General features: G+C 42.4%; 1 protein-coding gene across 1 annotated transcript in view; it reads left to right on the forward strand.

Annotated features, from left to right (window-relative positions):
* ATG14 (autophagy related 14) overlaps positions 1 to 14,228 on the forward strand; it is a 35,933-nt gene extending 21,705 nt beyond the window's left edge. The window contains exons 6-10 of the mRNA XM_081113724.1: positions 335 to 564; positions 1,697 to 1,814; positions 3,540 to 3,630; positions 3,711 to 3,796; positions 11,016 to 14,228. Coding sequence (XP_080969850.1) covers positions 335 to 564; positions 1,697 to 1,814; positions 3,540 to 3,630; positions 3,711 to 3,796; positions 11,016 to 11,322 — 832 coding nt within the window. The 3' untranslated portion in view covers positions 11,323 to 14,228. The remainder of the gene's footprint in view (positions 1 to 334; positions 565 to 1,696; positions 1,815 to 3,539; positions 3,631 to 3,710; positions 3,797 to 11,015) is intronic.
* The last annotated feature ends 5,838 nt before the right edge of the window (positions 14,229 to 20,066 follow it).

The raw sequence follows: 20,066 nt of genomic DNA on the forward strand, positions 1-20,066 counted from the left end.
AAGTATATTGCCTGCTCTTTAAAACCCAGCCCCGCCGAGGCCGGTTTGGCTCAGTGGATAGAGCGTCGGCCTGCGGACTGAGAGGTCCCAGGTTCGATTCCGGTCAAGGGCATGTACCTGGGTTGCGGGCATATCCCCAGTGGGAGATGTGCGGGAGGCAGCTGATCGATAGTTCTCTCTCATCGATGTTTCTGGCTTTCTATCTCTCTCCCTTCTTCTCTGTGGAGAATCAATAAAATATATTTTAAATAAATAAATAAATAAATAAATAAATAAATAAATAAATAAATAAAACCCAGCCCCTTGAAACCCGTACGCATCTTCTGATTTTTAGAGATCCCGCGGATGTGTCTTCAGAGAGTGACAGTGCCATGACCTCCAGCACCGTGAGCAAGCTTGCTGAAGCCCGGAGGACGACTTACCACTCAGGGAGATGGGTCTGTGACGACCACAATGGGGACACCAGCATCAGCATCACAGGGCCTTGGATTAGCCTTCCCAACAACGGGGACTACTCTGCCTACTATAATTGGGTGGAAGAGAAGAAAACCACGCAGGGGCCTGGTGAGAAGCAAGACTGTGTTTGGAAACGTTTATAAACATGAATTTTGTTTGTTTTGTTGTTGAGGGATTACAAATTTATTCGATTACCCACACACCAGGTGGCTGAGCCTGGATGGCTCCAGCCAACATGTATATTTTTAATTGAGGTAAAATTTATATAACAAAATGAACAGTTATGAACAATTAAGTGGCATTTAGTACATGTACAGTGTTATAAAACCATCACCTCTGTCTAGTTCCAGAACATTTCATCACCCCACATGGAAGCTCCAGGGCATGAAGCAGCCACTCCCCAGCGCCCTCCTGAGCCGAGCCCTGGCCATCACTAATCTGCACCCTGTTTCTGTAGTTGTGTCTATCCTGGGCATTTCATATAAATGGGATCATACAAAACATGGCCTTTCGTGTTTGGCTTCTTTTACTTAGCATGTTTTCAGAGTTCGTCCACATTGTTGCATGTATCATTCTTTTTATGATTGAATGACATTCCATTGTATGGATATACCACATTGTTTCTCCATCTGTGGATGTGCTGGAAAAATGTATTTCAGATATTTCTCCTCTTGGGAGTCGATACTGCTTTATCTATATAAAAAGACCTCACTATTTAAAGAAGCGTAGTTAGCCTGAGTCCCATCCCATTTTGATAGTTTTTAACTTTGTAAAGAGCTTGTTTCGCAGTCCTAACTGGAGATTGAATACCACACTAGAGAAACCCTTTAACACCCCTGTAGCTTTTCTCTGGTGGAGAATTGTTCATTTAGTCATTCAGCACATACTTAGTGAGATGTGCTTTAGTCATGTACTGGTGATACACAGGTGGTGTCACCCAGACAGGTGTGCCTCCCTTCCTGTGGGGAGGACAGGAAGCAAGCAGTCATCAAAAGCAGTGTACGCTGAGTGCATGCTCTGGGTGGGGACTTCAATTTCATTTATGCTGGGCCTGTCTAGGCCCACTTACTTAGGTTTCACTCAGTGAAAATCATAGCAATGAAACGGACCTTTTATTAGGAAGGAGTAAAATGTTACCATAAATGTAATGATAAATTAGAAATCATAAAATGTAGGTTCATTCGTATTTTTTGCTGAAATTAAGGTTGTTCTGTGTGTGGTGGTTGTTTTTACACTTTAGACATGGAGCATAACAACCCTGCTTACACCATCAGCGCTGCGCTGTGCTATGCGACTCAGCTGGCCAACATTTTGTCTCATATACTCGACATAAATCTTCCTAAAAAGCTGTGCAACAGGCAAGTAACTGAGGGCAGTGATGTCTTCTTCGTTGTGGTTCTCTTATGCTCTGTTTGTGTTCTCATTTGTTCTAATGAATCCAAAGTCAAGAATTGAAGTGTTATTCAGACAGAAATGACCATAGATACTGAGATTAATTCCATAAGCCTCATGTGGTACAAAGTGGTGTTATCTTACAGTTGCATGTGAAGTGTTTGAGAAGACCACAGAGAATTCTCCCACTTGCAAAAAGAACTGAAGAAAAACCCAGAATATTCAGAGGGTGTGCTCATGTGCAAGAACTGGGTAAACACTTGGCAAATTTTGTTTTTTGTTTTTAAAATGATTTTAGCCAAAACCGGTTTGGCTCAGTGGATAGAGCGTCGGCCTGTGGACTGAAGGGTCCCGGGTTCGATTCCGGTCAAGGGCATGTACCTGGGTTGCGGGCACTTCCCCATTGGGGGATGTGCAGGAGGCAGCTGATCGATGTTTCTCTCTCATCGATGTTTCTGACTCTCTATCCCTCTCCCTTCTTCTCTGTAAAAAAATCAATAAAATATATTTTTAAAAAAATGATTTTAGAGAGAAAACATCAATTTGTTGTTTCACTTGATTTATAAATTCATTGGGATCAAGTCAGCATTTGTTTTTTATTTGTCTTTCAAAAGTACAAATACGAAGACAAATGCTCATTTGTGGCGTATTGGAACACACTCTAACCAACTGAGCTACCCAGCTGCGGCTGTTTGATTTTTTTATAACAAAAATATGTAGTTTAAAATTTAAAAAAAAAATGTAAAGGTCTACAGTCTACCCAAATCCTACTAATACTTTCCTACCAACCTTTAGTTTTCCTTGCCTTTCAAGCAAATATAAATATGTTTACCATCTTTTAAACACAAAAGGTATCATGCTGTACCAGGTGTTTTAAACACCTTGCTTTTTAAGTATGTATTTAACAAATATTTATTGAGTGTCTGCTATGTGCCAGGCACTGTTCTAGGTACTAAGAAGGTACATTGGTGATGAAAGCATAATCCCTACCCCTTTGGCCCTTAACTTTAATGAAGGGACAAATAAACAGAATGTCGGATGGTGACGTGTGCTGTGGAGAACGTTAAAGCAGGGTGAGAGAAAGGGGATGTGGAGGCAGGGAAGGGCTTGCAGTGTTTGAGTGGGCAGGTGTGTGATCACGTGTGAACCTGAGGGAGGAAGCGAGCAAGCCAAGTGGGCTCTGGGGAAAGAGGCTGTGAGCAGAGGCAGGCCTGCAAAGCCCCGGGGAGAGAGCTGCAAGGAGCACAAAGGAGACCGAGTGCATCAGAAAGTAGGAGTGCAAATCGTGTGGGGCCTTCGGGCCTTCAGCTCTCATCCTGCATAAAGTGGGCAGCTGCAGAGTTTTCCTTTGTGTACGTGTCCCAGGATCTCACCTGTCCTCTGTTGACACTTGTGGATCATCTTACACATTCATTTTTCACTAGTTGGCAAGTATTTGTGTAGAGTAAGTTTTCAGAAGTGGAATTGCTTAGTCAACGGATCTATGTATTTGTAATTGTTACAGATTCAGTGAAATTGTTCATGAGGGGAATAGTTCATTCCTAGAAAGTTTCTAAGTACATTTAAGAGGCAAAGGCCTCAGGGTAAGTTTTATACTGAACTGCAGTGTAAAGTACACTCTTTAAAATGAACGTTGTAACATAGAATTTCCTCCAAAAAATACAACTTTACAAATTATGTTTGTTTTACAGTGAATTTTGTGGGGAAAATCTCAGCAGACAGAAATTTACTCGAGCAGTAAAGAAACTGAATGCAAATATTCTTTACTTGTGCTTTTCTCAGGTATGGAAAATGTGCTGTGAACTAATTTTTAATTTCTTAACATGGTTGAAAATAGTAATCAATTTTTTGTTTTTTTCTAGCATGTAAATTTAGACCAATTACAACCACTGCATACCCTCAGGAATCTAATGTACCTGGTCAGCCCGAATTCTGAACACCTAGGCAGGTAAGAAGGGTATCTGTTGCTTTTCTCTGAGTGGTACCGTTGTGACGACTTTTAAGTGGAGTTGTATGTGTTGGCAGTGTACAGGGGCCTGTTCCTCAGCCCCAAATCTCCAAACAGGACAAAAATACAGTCCCATATAGAAAGAAGCAATGGCTAATCATATTTGAGCCATTATGGTTCTTAATCATTTCTCAGAGAAATTAATAGCATTTTAACCCCTAAAACAGAAGAACCCCAGGGCTCCTGGCCTTTCCTGTGCTATCCCTGAAGGTCAAACGCGTTTCTCTGAATCCACATGTTTCTGCTCTGGCCTGTTGCTTGTGCATCTTCTTCTGTGCCTGCTCCTTCCTTCCCATGACAGTTCGTTACAGTCCTCTCTGTCACGGAGTCAGTCTGGCCACCATTTGTTGGATAAAGGGTATGAGATGTTTATGGGATGAATAGTTTAAAATCCATTAGCTTAAAAACAGGAGTAACAAAAAGACCAACCAGGACTGGTCCAAGGGGTCTTCTCAGTTTCTCAGCCCATAGAAAGCATGGAATTCATGAGGCTGATCTTTGGTCACGTCCAAGAGTCCCTTCTCTAGGTGCTGATCTTTTTTCCTTGTTCTTAGAGGTCTGTCCATTTCTGCAGATAGGGCTTGGCTATTGTATTTGTAATTTTGAAAGACAAATAAAAGGTGGGAAAATTCTTGTGGGGTCTCTTCCCATCATTCATTTGCTTTGACACAAACCGGGGCTCAAGGGGAGTCCCCTCCACTGACCAGGATGCCTGGTTTCCTTCACATCGCAGTGAAGTTGCTATGACAGTCTGCCTTCAGCGGTTGTCTGATGTTTCTCCCCTCTTCCCTCCCCCTGCCTAAAACAGCACTTAACTTTGGAAAGAGCTGTGGACTCTCTCCAGGAAACTGCACATGCACCTTGAATGTTTTGCCATTGTATAGGGATTTCAAACCCCGTAGCCCAAATCCCATTCATTAATTTAGGAGCCACAGAAAACCTTTAGAAATCCATCCCAATTTTAGTGGTTGATTTCCGTGGGTTTGCTTGCCATCCTCTCTGTACCTTATTTGTAAATGGTTCAATGTTAGGAAATTTATTATTCGTAATAAGGACTAATATTTATTTACACTGGGCTAAACACTTTACATGTCTTAAATCTCTCTTTTTTAAAAAATATGTTTTTATTGATTTTTCAGAGAGAGGAAGGAAGAGAGAGAGAAAGAAAACATCAATGTGAGAGAGAAACATTGATTGGCTGCCTCCTACACGCCCCCTTCCTGGGATCAAGGCTGCAATGTGCCCTCATGGGGAAGCAAACCTTTTGGTGCATGGGATGACACTAACTCAACTGAGCTACACCAGCCAGGGCAGGATTATTATCCTTACTTTCACACAGGGGGCAACGTGGTAGCAGGCCAACTAACTCGGGCCCATGGTCACAGAGCCAGTAAAAGTGGTGGAGCCAGGTGCCAGCACACCTGGCTGACGACTCCCAAGTACTAGGTGCTCACGCTTTTGGCCATACACATTAACCTTATCACATTAACACACTAAAGAAGAAAGAACGTAGGACTAACCTGATACAGATGCCAGAAAAGCAATGGATAAAACTCAGTTCCCCTTAATAAAGAAAACTATCAAATTAAAAAGAGATTATTAGTAAAGGATACCTACCATCAGCATGGAGCAAAAGCTGTGTTTAATGGCATATTGCTTACATAGACATTTAGGGGCAGCACCCTATCGTCAGGAAGAAAAAGGGTGCCCTGCTTGCACTGCTACGTTAACATGGCTCTGGAGGCCCAGCCAAGGCAGGACATTTTAAACAAGGAATAAGGTGCATTTATATTGGAAAGAAGGAAACTAAGCTGATCTATTGTAGATGGTATGATTAAACTGGATACCCAAAAGAACTACGAAGCTGTTAGAAATGATACTTGTATGGTGTCTAAATATCAGATCAACATACATTAAAACAGTTGCTTTCTTATGTGCCAACCACAACTTGTTAAAAAAAAGCAATGGGAAAAAAGATCCCTTTTACTTTAGCAACAAACGCTATAAACTATAGAGAAGTAATCCTTACAAAGTACATGCAAATTTATGTAAAAATTTTGGAACTAAAAAAAAAATTCAACCTGTAATTTTTGAATGTCTGCCCAGCACTGTATGAGGTGTGGCACTGAATGCAAGGAGGCCAGGGTGGTGATTTTCTAGGAGGAAGGCTCAGTATTGTAAAGTGCTACTTCTCCCAAAAAGGAAACCTGATCAGAATTTTAGCAGATATTTCATGGAACTTTGATAGGCTGATTCTAATGTTTAACTAGAAGCATAGTCTGCAAGGAAATTTTGACAAATAATAATAAGGGATGGTCTTGGCCCCTTTTAAAACATAGTATAAAGGTAATTAAAACAAGACCCTGTTAGCATGCAAATCGGTGGAGCAATTAAAGCAATAGAAGAGAGTCCAGGAACAGACCTTTGTGTATGTGGGAAAATAATATATGATAAGGGTGGCATGTTGAATCGTAATAGATCAATGGTGGTGGGTCAGTTGGGTATTCATATGAGGAAAACGTTGGATTTATATGGCATTCCACATACAAAAATTAATTCCAGATGAAATAAAAGACTTTAATTTTAAAAACTATAACTAGGAGAAAAGAGTGTTTATAATCATAGGGTGGGGAGGGGATTCCCAAGCAAGCCACAAAACCCAAAAACCATGAAGGAAAGGAGTTACATATTTTTCTATGGAAAAACTCTAAATGTCTCTGGTAAAAGATACCATAAACAATGTTAAAAGACAAGCAATAGATATATTTTACAGTCTCTATAAGACACAATGGATTAAAATCCAGACTCTCTTTCAGGTCAATAAAAGACAGGCAAGCAACCTCATAAAAAAACAGAGAAAGTATTCAAGCAGGCAGTTCACACAAAAGAAATGCAAGTAGTCACAATTCAGAGGAAAAACATCTTTAGCCTCAATCAAGAACAAAAATGCAATTCAAAGCATGTTTCCATTTTTCATCTATCAGGTTAGCAAAAAGGAAAGGACATGATGTCCAGTGTTGGTGGTTGTTTAGGAAAATTGGCAATCTTGTATTAGGGGTGGACTTCCTTGTGGATCTGAGTTTTCTCTGGGCTTGTCCTTGAGTCAGCCCTCCACTTAGAGGGCTCTGTCCTAGAGACGTGCACACACACAGCCAGGCTCTCGTCACATCTGAGCTTTCCTGGTCTGTGTACCAGGAGGTCGGCGCTTCAGAACCCCCTTTCCACACCTCCCTCAGTCAGGCTTAGAGAGACTGGTAATGGAACTTGGGTGGGACGTCCTGTTTCCATGGAGACCAGCTAAACTGAGGATTCCATCCTTACTCCAACATAACTTATTTTTCTTTGAAATAAATGCAAACTTACATAAAAATTAAAAAATAGCACAAAGATGCATATACCCTTTACCCAGATTCATCTTTGTTAGTGTTTTACCCCATTTGCTTTGTCATTTGTGCAATCTCTCCTCCCTCCTCTCTCTCCATAAATACACACACACAAAAATTTTTTTTTCTGAACTCTATAAGTTACATATGTCATGGCTCTTGACCCCTAAATAGTTCAATGTGTATTTTCTAAAAATGGGAATATTTTCTCTTCTTTTTTTTTGGGGGGGGGGGGGGGGAGATATTTTCTTAACCACCGCCCAGTTATCAACCTCAGCACGTTTAACATTGATATAATACTTTAATCTACTGCCGATACGCACGTTTTGTCAGTGCACCAGATACTGTCCTTTATAGCATTTCCCCCTCCAGGATCCAATCTAGCGTCGGGTGGTACATTTAATTGCTATGACTCTAAATTTGGAACATTTTCACAGCTGCCTTTGTCTTTTATGACATTATTTTCATTTTTCAAATAGAACTTTAATTTTGCGATTGGGTGTTTCCTTGCAGATGCAGGCTGTGCATTTTAGGCTGGGACACTGCCTAGGTGGAAGTATCTCCAGATACCACATTTGACCATCTGTCCTCCTCTATTGGTGACGTTAATTCACAGTCAGGATGCTTTCTGACTTGGCCGCTGTGTAATTCCTACATGCTTCCTTCCTTGCAGTGTGGGACCATGCAATTGTTCTCCTAATCAGAATCCCCCCCCTGGATTTATTATCTATTGACGAGTCTTATCTGAGCCAGTCTTTACTGTGCTGGTGCCTACATTCACACCTTACCATCCAAAGTCTAGAGTTTACTCTTGATGCCGTACATTCTGTAATATTTTTGAAATAAGCTGTTGGCAAAAAGAGACTTTTAAAAAGCCAAGAAGATCAATCATCTTGTTGCCTTAGTCGATAAGGAAAGGATAACATCCTGTATCATGAGAAAATGAATGCTCTGGCTTCAGGATCTTGAATAAAAATATGTCAGTTATTCAGCTAAACTGAAAATTAGAAGAATTATTTTATAATCTGTATTTCCCAAAGACATTAAGCAGAAAGACTTAATTCTTTCGCTAGTTAGTTCTGTGTGATGTGTGTGTGGCCCAGGCATGCTGGGCAGGTAGTAGATTATGCTGGAAGTGATGGGAGAAGCCGCTCAGTAAGGGTCTCTTCGGCTCCTGGTGGTGCTTAGAAATGTAGGCTAGTTGCTGGAACTAAAATTGTTCCTACTGACCAGTGTGGGAATCATTCACTAGTTTTTCATGTGAGGTTCTTAACTGAGCACCTGCTCCATGCCAAGTGGACTCTGCACTTTGGAATTCCAAGCAGAGAACGGGTCCAATGGCTCCAGTGAGGGACTCCGCTTGAAGGATGTGCCACTTCCCCCCTGTATCACTCAGGCCTGTCTCCTGGAAAAACCCTTCAAGAGGGGATCTGGAGACAACAGCAGTCTCATGCCAAGGACCCTAAGAGTAGATAAGGCAGCCTCAAGGCTAGCAGAAAGGAAACAGTGATGGTGGAGAGCTGACCTGGACCTGTGAGGGAGCCGGGGGAGTCAGGAGACTTAACCCCCAGACAGCAAAACTGAACAGAACAGAATCCGAGAGCCTTGTGTTTGGGAAAGGAGGGAGACCAGCTAAGACACTTAAATTGTGAACTTCTTTTTTTTAAATTGATTTTGAGAGAGAAAGGGAGAGGGATAGATAGATAGAAACATTAGTGAGAGAGAAACATCATTGATCACTGTCTCCTGCATGCCCCCTATTGGGGATAGAACCTGAAACCCAGGCATGTGCCCTAACTAGAATTTGAACCATGACCTTTTGGTTCATAGGTCAACACTCAACTGCTGAGCCACACTGGCCTGGCAAATTGTAAACATTTTTAATAGGCAAATACCATGAGAGGGACAGTTCTTCAGCAAGCTGAGGTGGGTGGAGGGCAGGACTGGCTGGTGGTGGTAGCGATAGGGAGGACTAGAGCTGGGGGACACGTTGAGGATGGGAAGGGGACTTATTTGGTGGTGTCAGGCAGGAGGGTGAGGGAGGAGGGAGGAATCCCAGCTGGCTGTGTTTTGAGACCTTGTTGACTGGCTCAGATACCCAAGATGAGAGTGCGGTTAGTAGCACTCAGTCGGGGAGCTCTGACAGATGGGTGATTGGGATTGGAGCTTGAAGGAGAGGAATCTGGAGGAAAAAAGAAAAAAGTCTTTGGACTGGACTTGTTTGCCAAGGAAAAGCAAAAAGGGAGAAAATAAGTAAACTGTAAGGAGAACCACAGGAAACAGAAAAGGGGCACTCAGAGCTAAGAAACAAGTTGCAGTGGTTGTTGGTTTATGGGAAAAGTTTCAAGGGGAGGAACGAAGGGTGTGGGGAGAATCCCCTCCCAATTCTTGTTCCCTTCAGCCCTTGCAAAATCACAACTTCGGGGTGGAGGCCTGGGAAGCTTGGCAGTCCCTGGTCTGAGGGCTTCTTGGAATGTAAATTGTTCACTAGAGACCAATGGGAAACCCTGTGGCACATCTTCCAATGAATGAAAACTTGTAAAGCCCTAAAAACAGTGCCTAGAGCAGAAACATTAGCTATTGCTGCCCCAGCTGGGAAGCAGGGCTGTCTTGTAAGAATGAAGTCTAGTTGGCCCTGGAAGAACGGGTCAGAGGTGCAGGTCTGCGGAGGCGCTTGGAGGCCAACGCTAGGCTTTTGTCATTATACTCTAAAGAATTTGGGACCACAGACTAACGGGCAGGTTATACTTTCCTAAGGTATTTCTCATTTGTTATTTTTGCTGTCCTCTGTCACTTCTCCCTAAGTAATTACTAGTGAACCTCTTACATGAACTGAGGCATTAGGCCTTACTTGGGAGCAACGATGGAGAGCTAGGGGCTGCTGAAGCGACTTGGTCCCACCCTATAGCTGGTTGCAGGAAGTCCCCTGGAGAAGATGCAGCCTGGCTCCTCAGAGGCTGGAGTGACAGGCACTGGAAAGGGACAAGGAGAAGCAGGCCTGGTGGGGTTTGTTCCACACAGCGGCACTGAGGGGCTGTCACAGGGAGTGCGGCCTGAGAAAGAAAGGTTGAGAGATTTGGAGGTGGAGACATTACTAGGGAACTTTGGGCAATAAAAAGTTTTACTGAAAGACTTTGCAGGAATATGAATATTCCAGATGAATATATTTTAAATTGTCACATCTCATTTTATTCCATAAACTTGTCCCTAGAAAATTGTTGATATCTTAAAATGTGTGCGGGAGCCGGCTGTTGACACCAGTCCCAGGAGGCTTTGCTAACATGTACACAGCCATATCATTTAGCCCCTTTGGGTCTTGAGTTTAATAATTGAGGGCTTCCATAGGCAGAGGACATGTTAATTTTCTTTGTATACCACTTGATACTGGTTCCACTAACTAATATACCTGAGTATACATCATGTGACTGTTTTTGTCAAAACTGTGTCATTGGAATGTAGAGGTAGTACAATTGTTTAAAACAAAATCATACTGTGAACCAGAATGGATGGTCTCACGGGTGGGTTTTTTTCTGTCCAGGGTCTTCACAAATAAAGTAGGTAGAATTGAGACGTGTGGTATTATTCATTAGTTGGATGACAGGTATTTAGATAAAGAAAAACTGAATTATAGACCAACAGTGAGTGGACACAGTGCAGACTTAGGGAACGGATGCAGTGATAGCTCTGGGTCTCCTACATGCATCAGGTCTTCTGTCACCTGTGACACGTGTTGTAGAATGGTGGTGTCTTAGAGACCCTTCACTGTCGGCACACAGGTCGGGACCCTTTGAAGTGCGCGCAGACCTCGAGGAGTCCATGGAATTTGTGGATCCCGGAGTTGCTGGAGAATCAGATGAGACTGGAGACGAGCACATAAGTGATGAGGAAACCGACTTGGGCACAGATTGGGAGAACTTGCCAAGCCCCCGGTTTTGTGACATCCCTTCCCAGCCCGTGGAAGTCTCACAGAGCCAGAGCACCCAGGCCTCCCCGCCCATCGCCAGCAGCAGTGCGGGCGGGATGATCTCCTCCGCTGCAGCCTCGGTGACCTCCTGGTTTAAAGCTTACACTGGACACCGTTAACGAGCATGGATCAAAATGTGCCAGATTCGCATCAGGAAAGTAAACTAGTAAACTATGTATTTAGGTAAGATCATGCCTGGAACAAAAAGTTTTTTTAACTGTTTTTTTGATGTTGTTAATCCTCACCCGAGGATATTTTTCCATTGATTTTTAGAGTGGAAGGGACGGGGAGAGACAGAAAGAAACATTGATGTGAGAAACATACATTGATTGGTTGCCTCCTGCATTTGCCCCAGTCCGGGCCCGGAATCGAGCCTGCATCCCAGGTATGTGCCCTTGACGGGAATCGAACCCGAGACGCTTCAGTCTACAGGCCAAACTGGCTAGGGCTCAACTATTTTTGTTGTTTAAAGCAGGGAGATAGGCATTTCTTTGTCAAATGGCCAATGGTGGTGACAGACATACTGAGGATAATAAAACAGAGGGGTCAAAGGTCCTTCTACCCAGACTAGTGTTGGTGGAAGGAGGACCAGTGCATGAGGCCAGTTCTGTTGAGGCAGAAATTCATCTAGGCTCCCTCTGATCACAGGCGGGAGGACCCAGACCCGGCCGACATGTTGGTCCTCGTGATGCTGATCACAGGCCCGAGGACACAGACCCGGCCGACATGTTGGTCCTCGTGATGCTGAGACTATTCTTGTCACTTTATGTTGTAGAGATTGAATCTCAAGGAACTGATTCTTGATGATTAGGACTTGAAAGATAAAAAACTGTTTAATATGAGTTTGTTTTTATGCGATCATTTTTGTATAGAAAACCAGCAGGCAATTTGAGATACTTGATTTCTTTATAATTTGGTCACGTTTGTTTTTTAGGTCAAGGATTTTGGTTTTGTTTGGAAGGGTGGTGTTTATTGGGGGGGGGGGGGGAAGGGAGACGGGGAGTAATTTAAACATTATTTCACTTGTGCTGCTCTGTCGTAGCTCATCAGACATTCCTGTTTTTCTTTCTCCCCACACACCAAAGAAACTAAGCTCTTTTCTTTAGGACCCATATCCATGAACAGAAGAAATTCTAGCTGCAATAATGTCCTAGAGATTGTAAACCTATTTTCTTATATTCTGAGTGGAATTTAGTTCATTCTTACCTAGATGATTGAATTCCTACCATCTACACTATGTGCAGTTTGAAATGAAACTTATTTTCTATGAGTGAAAGATTAAGTCATTAAGGTTGTTTGCTAATGAGGTTACTAGTAAAAGCCACTTTTAATTAAGTGGCCTTTAGTAGTTTTCTGGTGTCCAATTTGTTTCTAAGGGATATAGTAGGTGGCAGGTTTTTCCAGGGAAAGCTATCCTGCCTGTTTCCTAGAAGTCTTTGTTGCTCTAAGGACACTACCTTCCTCAGAAATGCAGAGGAAATCATAGCTGGTATTCCTCCTGTATCCTGGGGGAATCTCCAGGGAAGGATGTTTCCTCACCAAGAGACCATTTTCAGCTCGTTTCTTGTCATTCTCTAGTGACAATCTTTTAAGAAAACCGTAGAGAGGCATTATGTACAAATATGTAAGTAGTTTATTTTTAATAACTGCAAAAAAAAAATCCTATGTAACTACAAAAAGAGATCCTATGAAAAATTCCTAACAGGCATTATTACCATATCTTGTTAGTGTGATTAGCATGATAGTACCTCAGATAAATCACTTGGGGGTTTGCCCTGCCCTAGCTTCTTTTCTCCTTGTAATTATTAGAGATGATCTTTGCCTCCAAACCCGAGGTGCTATAAAGCTTTTGCTATTGGTATATTTAGTGTTTGGCAGAGTTTGGGGTAGAGTTGCAGAAGGGTTGTTTATTCCTACCCAGGAGTCCCAAGATCCCTGAGTATGAATTTGCCACTTTAGGAGGAAACAGGCTCTGTTTTAACTGCTCAGCTTTATGTTGCTGGGCTTGTGTTGTACCATCCAGGCCTGTAATTCATAGAGTGGTTGACTTGAACAAACACCAAGTGAACTTAAAATCCCATGAGGTAAGACTTACCAGGTACTTCCAGCCCTCAAAAAGAAGAGCTTAGTCTCAAGAGTTGAAAGACTGGGGTTTGGGGCTTGAGGGTAGAGCTTGACTTCAGCTGAAAGATGCACAATAGTCCCGGTTGTTCTCAAATAAGCCTCCTGGAAACCATGACTGTGAGATGAAGCTTAAGAACAGAATCCAGAGATCACAAACTCATAACTAGAGTAATTCAACAAACCGTGCAAGGATATGGGAGATGTAGGGATTGATAGAGTATATTTTGTTGTTGTTTTCAACTAGAGGCACTTTACTTAGGGTTAAAATGATCAAACCCTTTAGTGGTTATGAACACCAACATACTGGCTTACACTGCTGAGGTATTTTGGTTTTCATTATTTTGCACTGGATCCACCCTGTAAATATTCTTAAGTATACATTTCAACCACTGTTTTTTCTATTCTTTTTGCTGCTCATTAAATTCTTTCATGTAGGTGCCAGAACCATATGTAAACAGCTTTTTAAAAAATTGAAGCTGGTTTTTATTTTTAAGCAAAAAGCCATAGACCTTGGTCCTTTATTCCACATTAAAATGATTTGTTGAAACAAAATAATACTAATAAAAATCCAGAGGCACCAATAGGCCGCTTAAAATGGTTTGCTAAAGACTTTTTTGTAATGGAGTCTGACTAAGAAAAGTTTTGCACATCTGTAAGTTAAGACAAAAAACATGTCAGCATTGGGTCTAGCAGACAGGATACATTTAAGGATTCGTGTGTTGGTAATTTGGAAAAAAGCATTTGGTGGCATGCTGTTAAAAGAACTACAGTGTCTGGGAATCTCTTCCGTGGTGTCATGTTGCAGGAATTTCCCATTGCTCTGCAACTTCCAAACCAGATTGAGTCATACAAATGTTTTCTAAACTTTTATTGTATTATTACAATAAACCTTTTACCAGTATTTTGCTAATATGTATGTCTTTTTCAGACTAATTAATCGAATGAGATCTAGCCCTGGATAATTTTATATAAATTATAGGATAATTTTTTTTAGGATTTTTTTGCCAAGCAAGGAAATACGCTTGCTAATACTTTTATAAAATTATTGATCATGGTGGTATTCATAACGGTCCATCTTTAGGAAGCTGGGAAACTGGTTGCTTACCAGTTACATACTTTCTCTAAAGATGGATTTTTCTTTGGTAGCCATCACATGCTGCTGTTGCCCTACGGTGACATGGTGTCTTTTAACAGTCCTCTAGGGAGGGATTAATTTATAGCATAAAAAGGAATAATTTGTGACAATAGGACACTAAAGGGGAAGAGAAAAAGGACTGAACTTGCACAGGTAAATAAGATAAGATGCAATCAGAAGAAAAAGGACTGAAAATTTTTTAACATAAACCTAATGAATCACAAGGGCAAAAAACACACACAACCAGAAACACAGGACAACCAGAAAACTAAAGATAAAATGGCTATATTAGGTTCTCATATCAATAATCACCTTAAATGTAAATAGAGAACTTACCAATCAAAAGGAAGAGTAGCCGGATGGATTAAAACAGGGGTCCGCAAACTTTTTAAACGGGGCCAGTTCATTGTCCCTCAGACCATTGGAGGGCCGGACTATAGTTTAAAAAAAAAACTATGAAAAAATTCCTATGCACACAGCAGCGGCAAAAACACCCAGCGGGCCAGATAAATGTTTTCGGCTGGCCGCACGTGGCCCACGGGCCGTAGTTTGAGGACCCCTGGATTAAAAACTACATGTTGCCTTCAGGAGACCTATCTCAGCTACAAAGACAAACAAAGGCACAATAATTTTGAGAAAGAAAACAAAGTTGGAGTTGGAGGTATATGCTACATGACATCAAACTATATTACAAGGCTATAGTGATCAAAACAGCATGATACTAGCATAAAAACAGACACACATATACATAAAACAAAACAGCCTGTAAACAAATCCATTCCTATATGGTCTATTAATATATTTTAAAAGAGGCAAGAGCATACAATGTGATAAAGACAGTCTATTCAATAAATGGTGTTAGGAAAATGGACAAATACATGCCAAAAGAATGAAACTAAACCTTCTCACGTGATATACAAGAAAAAACTAAAAATGGATTAAAAACTTAAATGTAAGACTCAAAACCATAAAACTCCTAGAAGAAAACATAAGCAGTAAAATCTCTGACATTTCTCTTAGTATTTTTTTCTGATATATGGCCACAGGCAGGGGAAACAAAAAAAAATTTTAAGAACGGGACTACATCAAACTAAAAAGCTTTTTTAACAGCAAGGGAGTTTGCCAATGATACATCCTATAAGGGGTTAATATTCAAAATTTAGAAAGCACTCAAAACCCAAACCCAAATAATCCAAATAAAAAATGGGCAGAGGACCTAAATAGACACTTCTCCAAAGAGGACACACACACAGCCAATAAACATATGAAAAGATGTTCAACATCACTAATCCTCAGAAAAATGCAAATTAAAACTACAATGAGATATCACCTTATACCTGTCAGAATGGCTGTCACCAATAAATCAACAGTTGTTGGTAAGGATGTGGAGAAAAGGGAACTGTGGGTGTGAGTGCAGATTGGTGCAGCCACTATAAAAAACAGTAGGGAGATTCCTCACAAAATAAAAAATGGAACTGCCTGAGGAAATAGGGATTCCATTTCTGAGTATATATCCAAAGAAACCCAAAACACTAATGCAAAAAAATATATGCTCCCCCATGTTCATTGCCGCATTATTAATAGCCAAGATATGGAAGCAACCCAAGTAACTTATCCATAGATGAAAGGATAAAAATGGTGGTGCATAAATACAATGGAATATTACTTGGCCATAAGAATGAAATCTTAGCATTTGTGACAGCATGGGTAAATCTACAGCTGTGCTAAATGAAATAAGTCAAAGAAAATTCCATTTGATTTCACATATATGGAACCTAAAGAACAAAATAAATGAACAAACAGAAACAGACTTACAGATACTGAGAACAAACTGAGGATTGCCAGATGGGAAGGTGGTTGGGGGGCTGGGTGAAAAAGGTGAAGGGATTAAGAAGTACAAATTGGTAATCACAAAATAGTCACAGGGATATAAAGTACACCATAGGGAATCCTATCTAATAAAAGAATAATATGCAAATGGACCATCACTCCAACATATAAGATGGCTGCCCCCATGTGGACACAAAATGGCCTGCAAGGGAGGACAGGGGTGACTGGGCCAGCAGAGGAGGGCAGTTGGGGGGGACCCAGGCCTGCAGGGGAGGGCAGTTTGGGGTGACCAGGCTGGCAAGGGAGGGCAGTTAGGGGTAATCGGGCCAGCAGGGGAGGGCAGTTAGGGGCAATCGGGCCGGCAGGGGAGCAATTAAGCATCGATCAGGCTGGCAGGGGAGTGGTTAGGGGCAATCAGGCAGGCAGGCAGGCGAGCAGTTGGGAGCCAGCAGTCCTGGATTGTGAGAGGGCAGTCAGACATCCCTTGAGGGGTCCCAGATTGGAGAGGGTGCAGGCTGGGCTGAGGGACACCGTCCCCCCCTCCCCCCGCACTAATTTCGTGCACCAGGCCTCTAGTATAGTCAATAATATTGTAATAACTGTGTATGGTGACAGGTAGGTACTGGAGACATTGGGGGTGACCCCTTTGTAAAGTATATTATTTTCTAACCAGTATTCAGAACATAGGAAACCAATATAAAATAACTAGAGACCCAGTGCACGAAATTCGTGCATGCAGGGGTGGGGTTCCCTCAGCCCAGCCTGCACCCTCTCCAATTGGGGACCCCTTGGGGGATGTCCCTCTCACAATCTGGGACCGCTGGCTCCTAACTGTTCACCTGCCTGCCTGATCACCCCTAACTGCCTCTGCCTGCCAGCCTGATCACCCCTAACTGCCTTCCCCTGCCAGCCTGGTTTCCCCTAACTGCCTCTGTCTGCCTGCCTGATCATTCCTAACTGACCTTCCCTGCTGGCCTGATCTCGCCCCCAACTGCCCTCCCTTCCTGGCCTGGTTGCTCCCAACTGCCCTCCCCTGCCAGCCTGATCTTGCCCCCAACTGCCCTCCCCTGCAGACCTGATCTTGCCCCCAACTGCCCTCCTCTGCTGGCCAATTTGGTTCTGATTGGTCAGTTTCTATGCCAGTCATCATCAAAAGCTCTGCCTCCTAGCCAGCCATTGGTTCTTCACAGCACCCACATTTGGTTCTGATTGGTTGGTTCCTATGCCAGTCAGCATCTCTGGGCCTATCAATGAACTGGGCCTGATCAGAAAGGCGGGGCTGATCAGCAGCCCGGTGGAGGCCTGGAGAGAAATGGAGGCATGGCTGCTGGCCAGACTGGGAGAGAGAGAGAGAGGCAAGTGCTGCTCAAAAGCTGCCACAGAGGCAACGGATCAGTCCCTGCTTCTCTCTTCAGGCCTCTCTCAAGCCCTGCTTCGCAGCCCCCTCAGCAGTCAGTGCCATGGCAACCCAGCGCTGACTGCAGGACTGACTTCTGGTTGGTTGAGCCTTGGTCGTTATGATCCAGGGATTTTATATATCAGGATACTGATTTCAGAGAGGAAGGGAGAGGGAGATAGAGAAACATCAATGATGAGAGAGAATCATTGATTGGCTGCCTCCTGCACACCCCTTACTGGGGATCAAGCCCGCAACCCCAGCATGTGCCCTTGACTGGAATCGAACCTGGGACCCTCCAGTCCGCAGGCCAACACTCTATCCACTGAGCCAAACCAGCTAGGGCAGGATACTGAATGTAAACTGTGATTGGAAAAAAAGAATTAACATAACGAAAATGTCCATATTACCAAAAGAAATCTACATATTCAGTACAATTCCTATGAGAATCCCCATGGCATTTTTTACATATATGGAACAGAAAATTCTAAAGTTTGTATAGAGCCACAAAAGACCCCAAATAGCTAAAGCAATTTTTTTTTAAAAAAAGAACAAAGCCGAAGTCAAAACACTATAGTATTGGCAGAAAAACAGATATATAGACCAATGGAACAAAATTGAGAACCCAGAAATAAACCCACACATATATGAGCAACTACTTTTCAACAAAGGAGCCAAGATTACACAAGAGCAAAAGGAAAGCCTCTTTAATAAATGGTGTTGGGAAAACTGGACAGCCACATTCAAAAGAATGAAACTAGACTACTATCTTATACCATGTACAAAAATTTACTCAAAATGGATTAAGTCTTGAATGTGAGACCTGAAAGAATGAAATACATAGAAGAAAACACAGACACAAAATTTATGGACCTTGGTTTCAGAGGTGTTTTGTGAACTTCACTCCAAGGCAAGAGAAACAGGCGGAAGTAAGACTTCTGCACAGCAAAAGAAACCATCAACAAAACAAAAAGTCAACCAACGAAATGGAAGAAGATATTTGTAAATGATATTTCCAATAAGAGGCTAATATCCAGTTATATAAAGGACTCATACAACTCAAGACCAATAACTTAAAATCCAATTGAGAATTGGGCAGAGGACCTGAAGCTACTTTTCCCAAGATGGTAGCCAAGTCACCATTTCTGCTTAGGAGAGTCCGTCAGGGCTGGGGCAGAACTGTTCATGTAAGAATCATGCTCAACTGCCTACGTAGAGGGTCTGGTGAGGAAGGCCCACAGCTCAGTCCCCAAGTGGGAGGGCTGGGTGGGCCAGGCCTGGCTCCATCCATATCCTCCCACCAAACCTCAAGCACTTGTGCAAACTGGGTGTCTAACCTCACAATGGGCAGGCACTGACAGTTTGAATACAACCTTGCTCTACATTTTACTGACGGTCTGGCAACTGAGTTTGCATACTTTTTAAAAAAAAAACAAAACTGCGTTTTTTAAGAACTGCATCAGTCTCTATACTACTTAACAGACTTCTGAAAATTCCAGTTTGTAAATCAACTGTTTGATTCTCTGATGGGGGTGAGTCAGATAGGAGGGAAATAATTTAAATAGCACACAGGTGATTCTACGTCAGTTAACTGGCAGGTGGGATCTGTTGCTCCCCGAGTCTGTTTCTGTACACCGCTTGTCACTCCGCAAGAGTACCCCATCTTACACGGATTACACATTTCCCACCACTGTATATGTCATCCTGTCATCCTCTACTGGGTGATGAACACACAGGATTTCCTAGAATAATTTGAGTTTGTAAATCAACTGTTTGATTCTCTGATGGGGGTGGGTCAGATAGGAGGGAAATAATTTAAATAGCACAGGTGATTCTACGTCATTTCCCCCAAATTGCTAACCTTAGAACCTAATCCCTGCTGTGTGGTTTTTTTTTTAATATTTTATTGATTTTTTATAGAGAAGAAGGGAGAGGGATAGAGAGTTAGAAAAATCAATGAGAGAGATTGATCAGCTGCCTCCTGCATGTCCCCTACTGGGGATGTGCCCACAACCAAGGTACATGCCCTTGACCAGAATTGAATCTGGGACCCTTCACTCCGCAGGCCGATGCTCTATCCACTGAGCCAAACCGGTTCGGCGTCCCTGCTGTGTTTTATCATTCCAAAGAGGAAAGCAAAATTTAGAACTTTGTAATTTTTAACTTTCGTATAGTCCTCCTTAATCCAAAAAATTTGAGACAGACCTAAAATTAATTGGTTCTGATATCTGTTCCCTGCTAATTAAAAAGGGGATGTAGGGCCTTTGAGGGGGTTGTTGCAGTGTATATTTGCCATTGCTCTGCTCCCAGCTACCAACTCAAGAGGCTCTGTTCCTTTTAAAATAACACCAAGGTCAAATAAGCCATCTAAAATTGGG

The sequence above is a fragment of the Myotis nattereri genome, assembly GCF_964212035.1.
Source record: "Myotis nattereri genome assembly, chromosome: 1".
Classification (NCBI taxonomy): domain Eukaryota; kingdom Metazoa; phylum Chordata; class Mammalia; order Chiroptera; family Vespertilionidae; genus Myotis; species Myotis nattereri.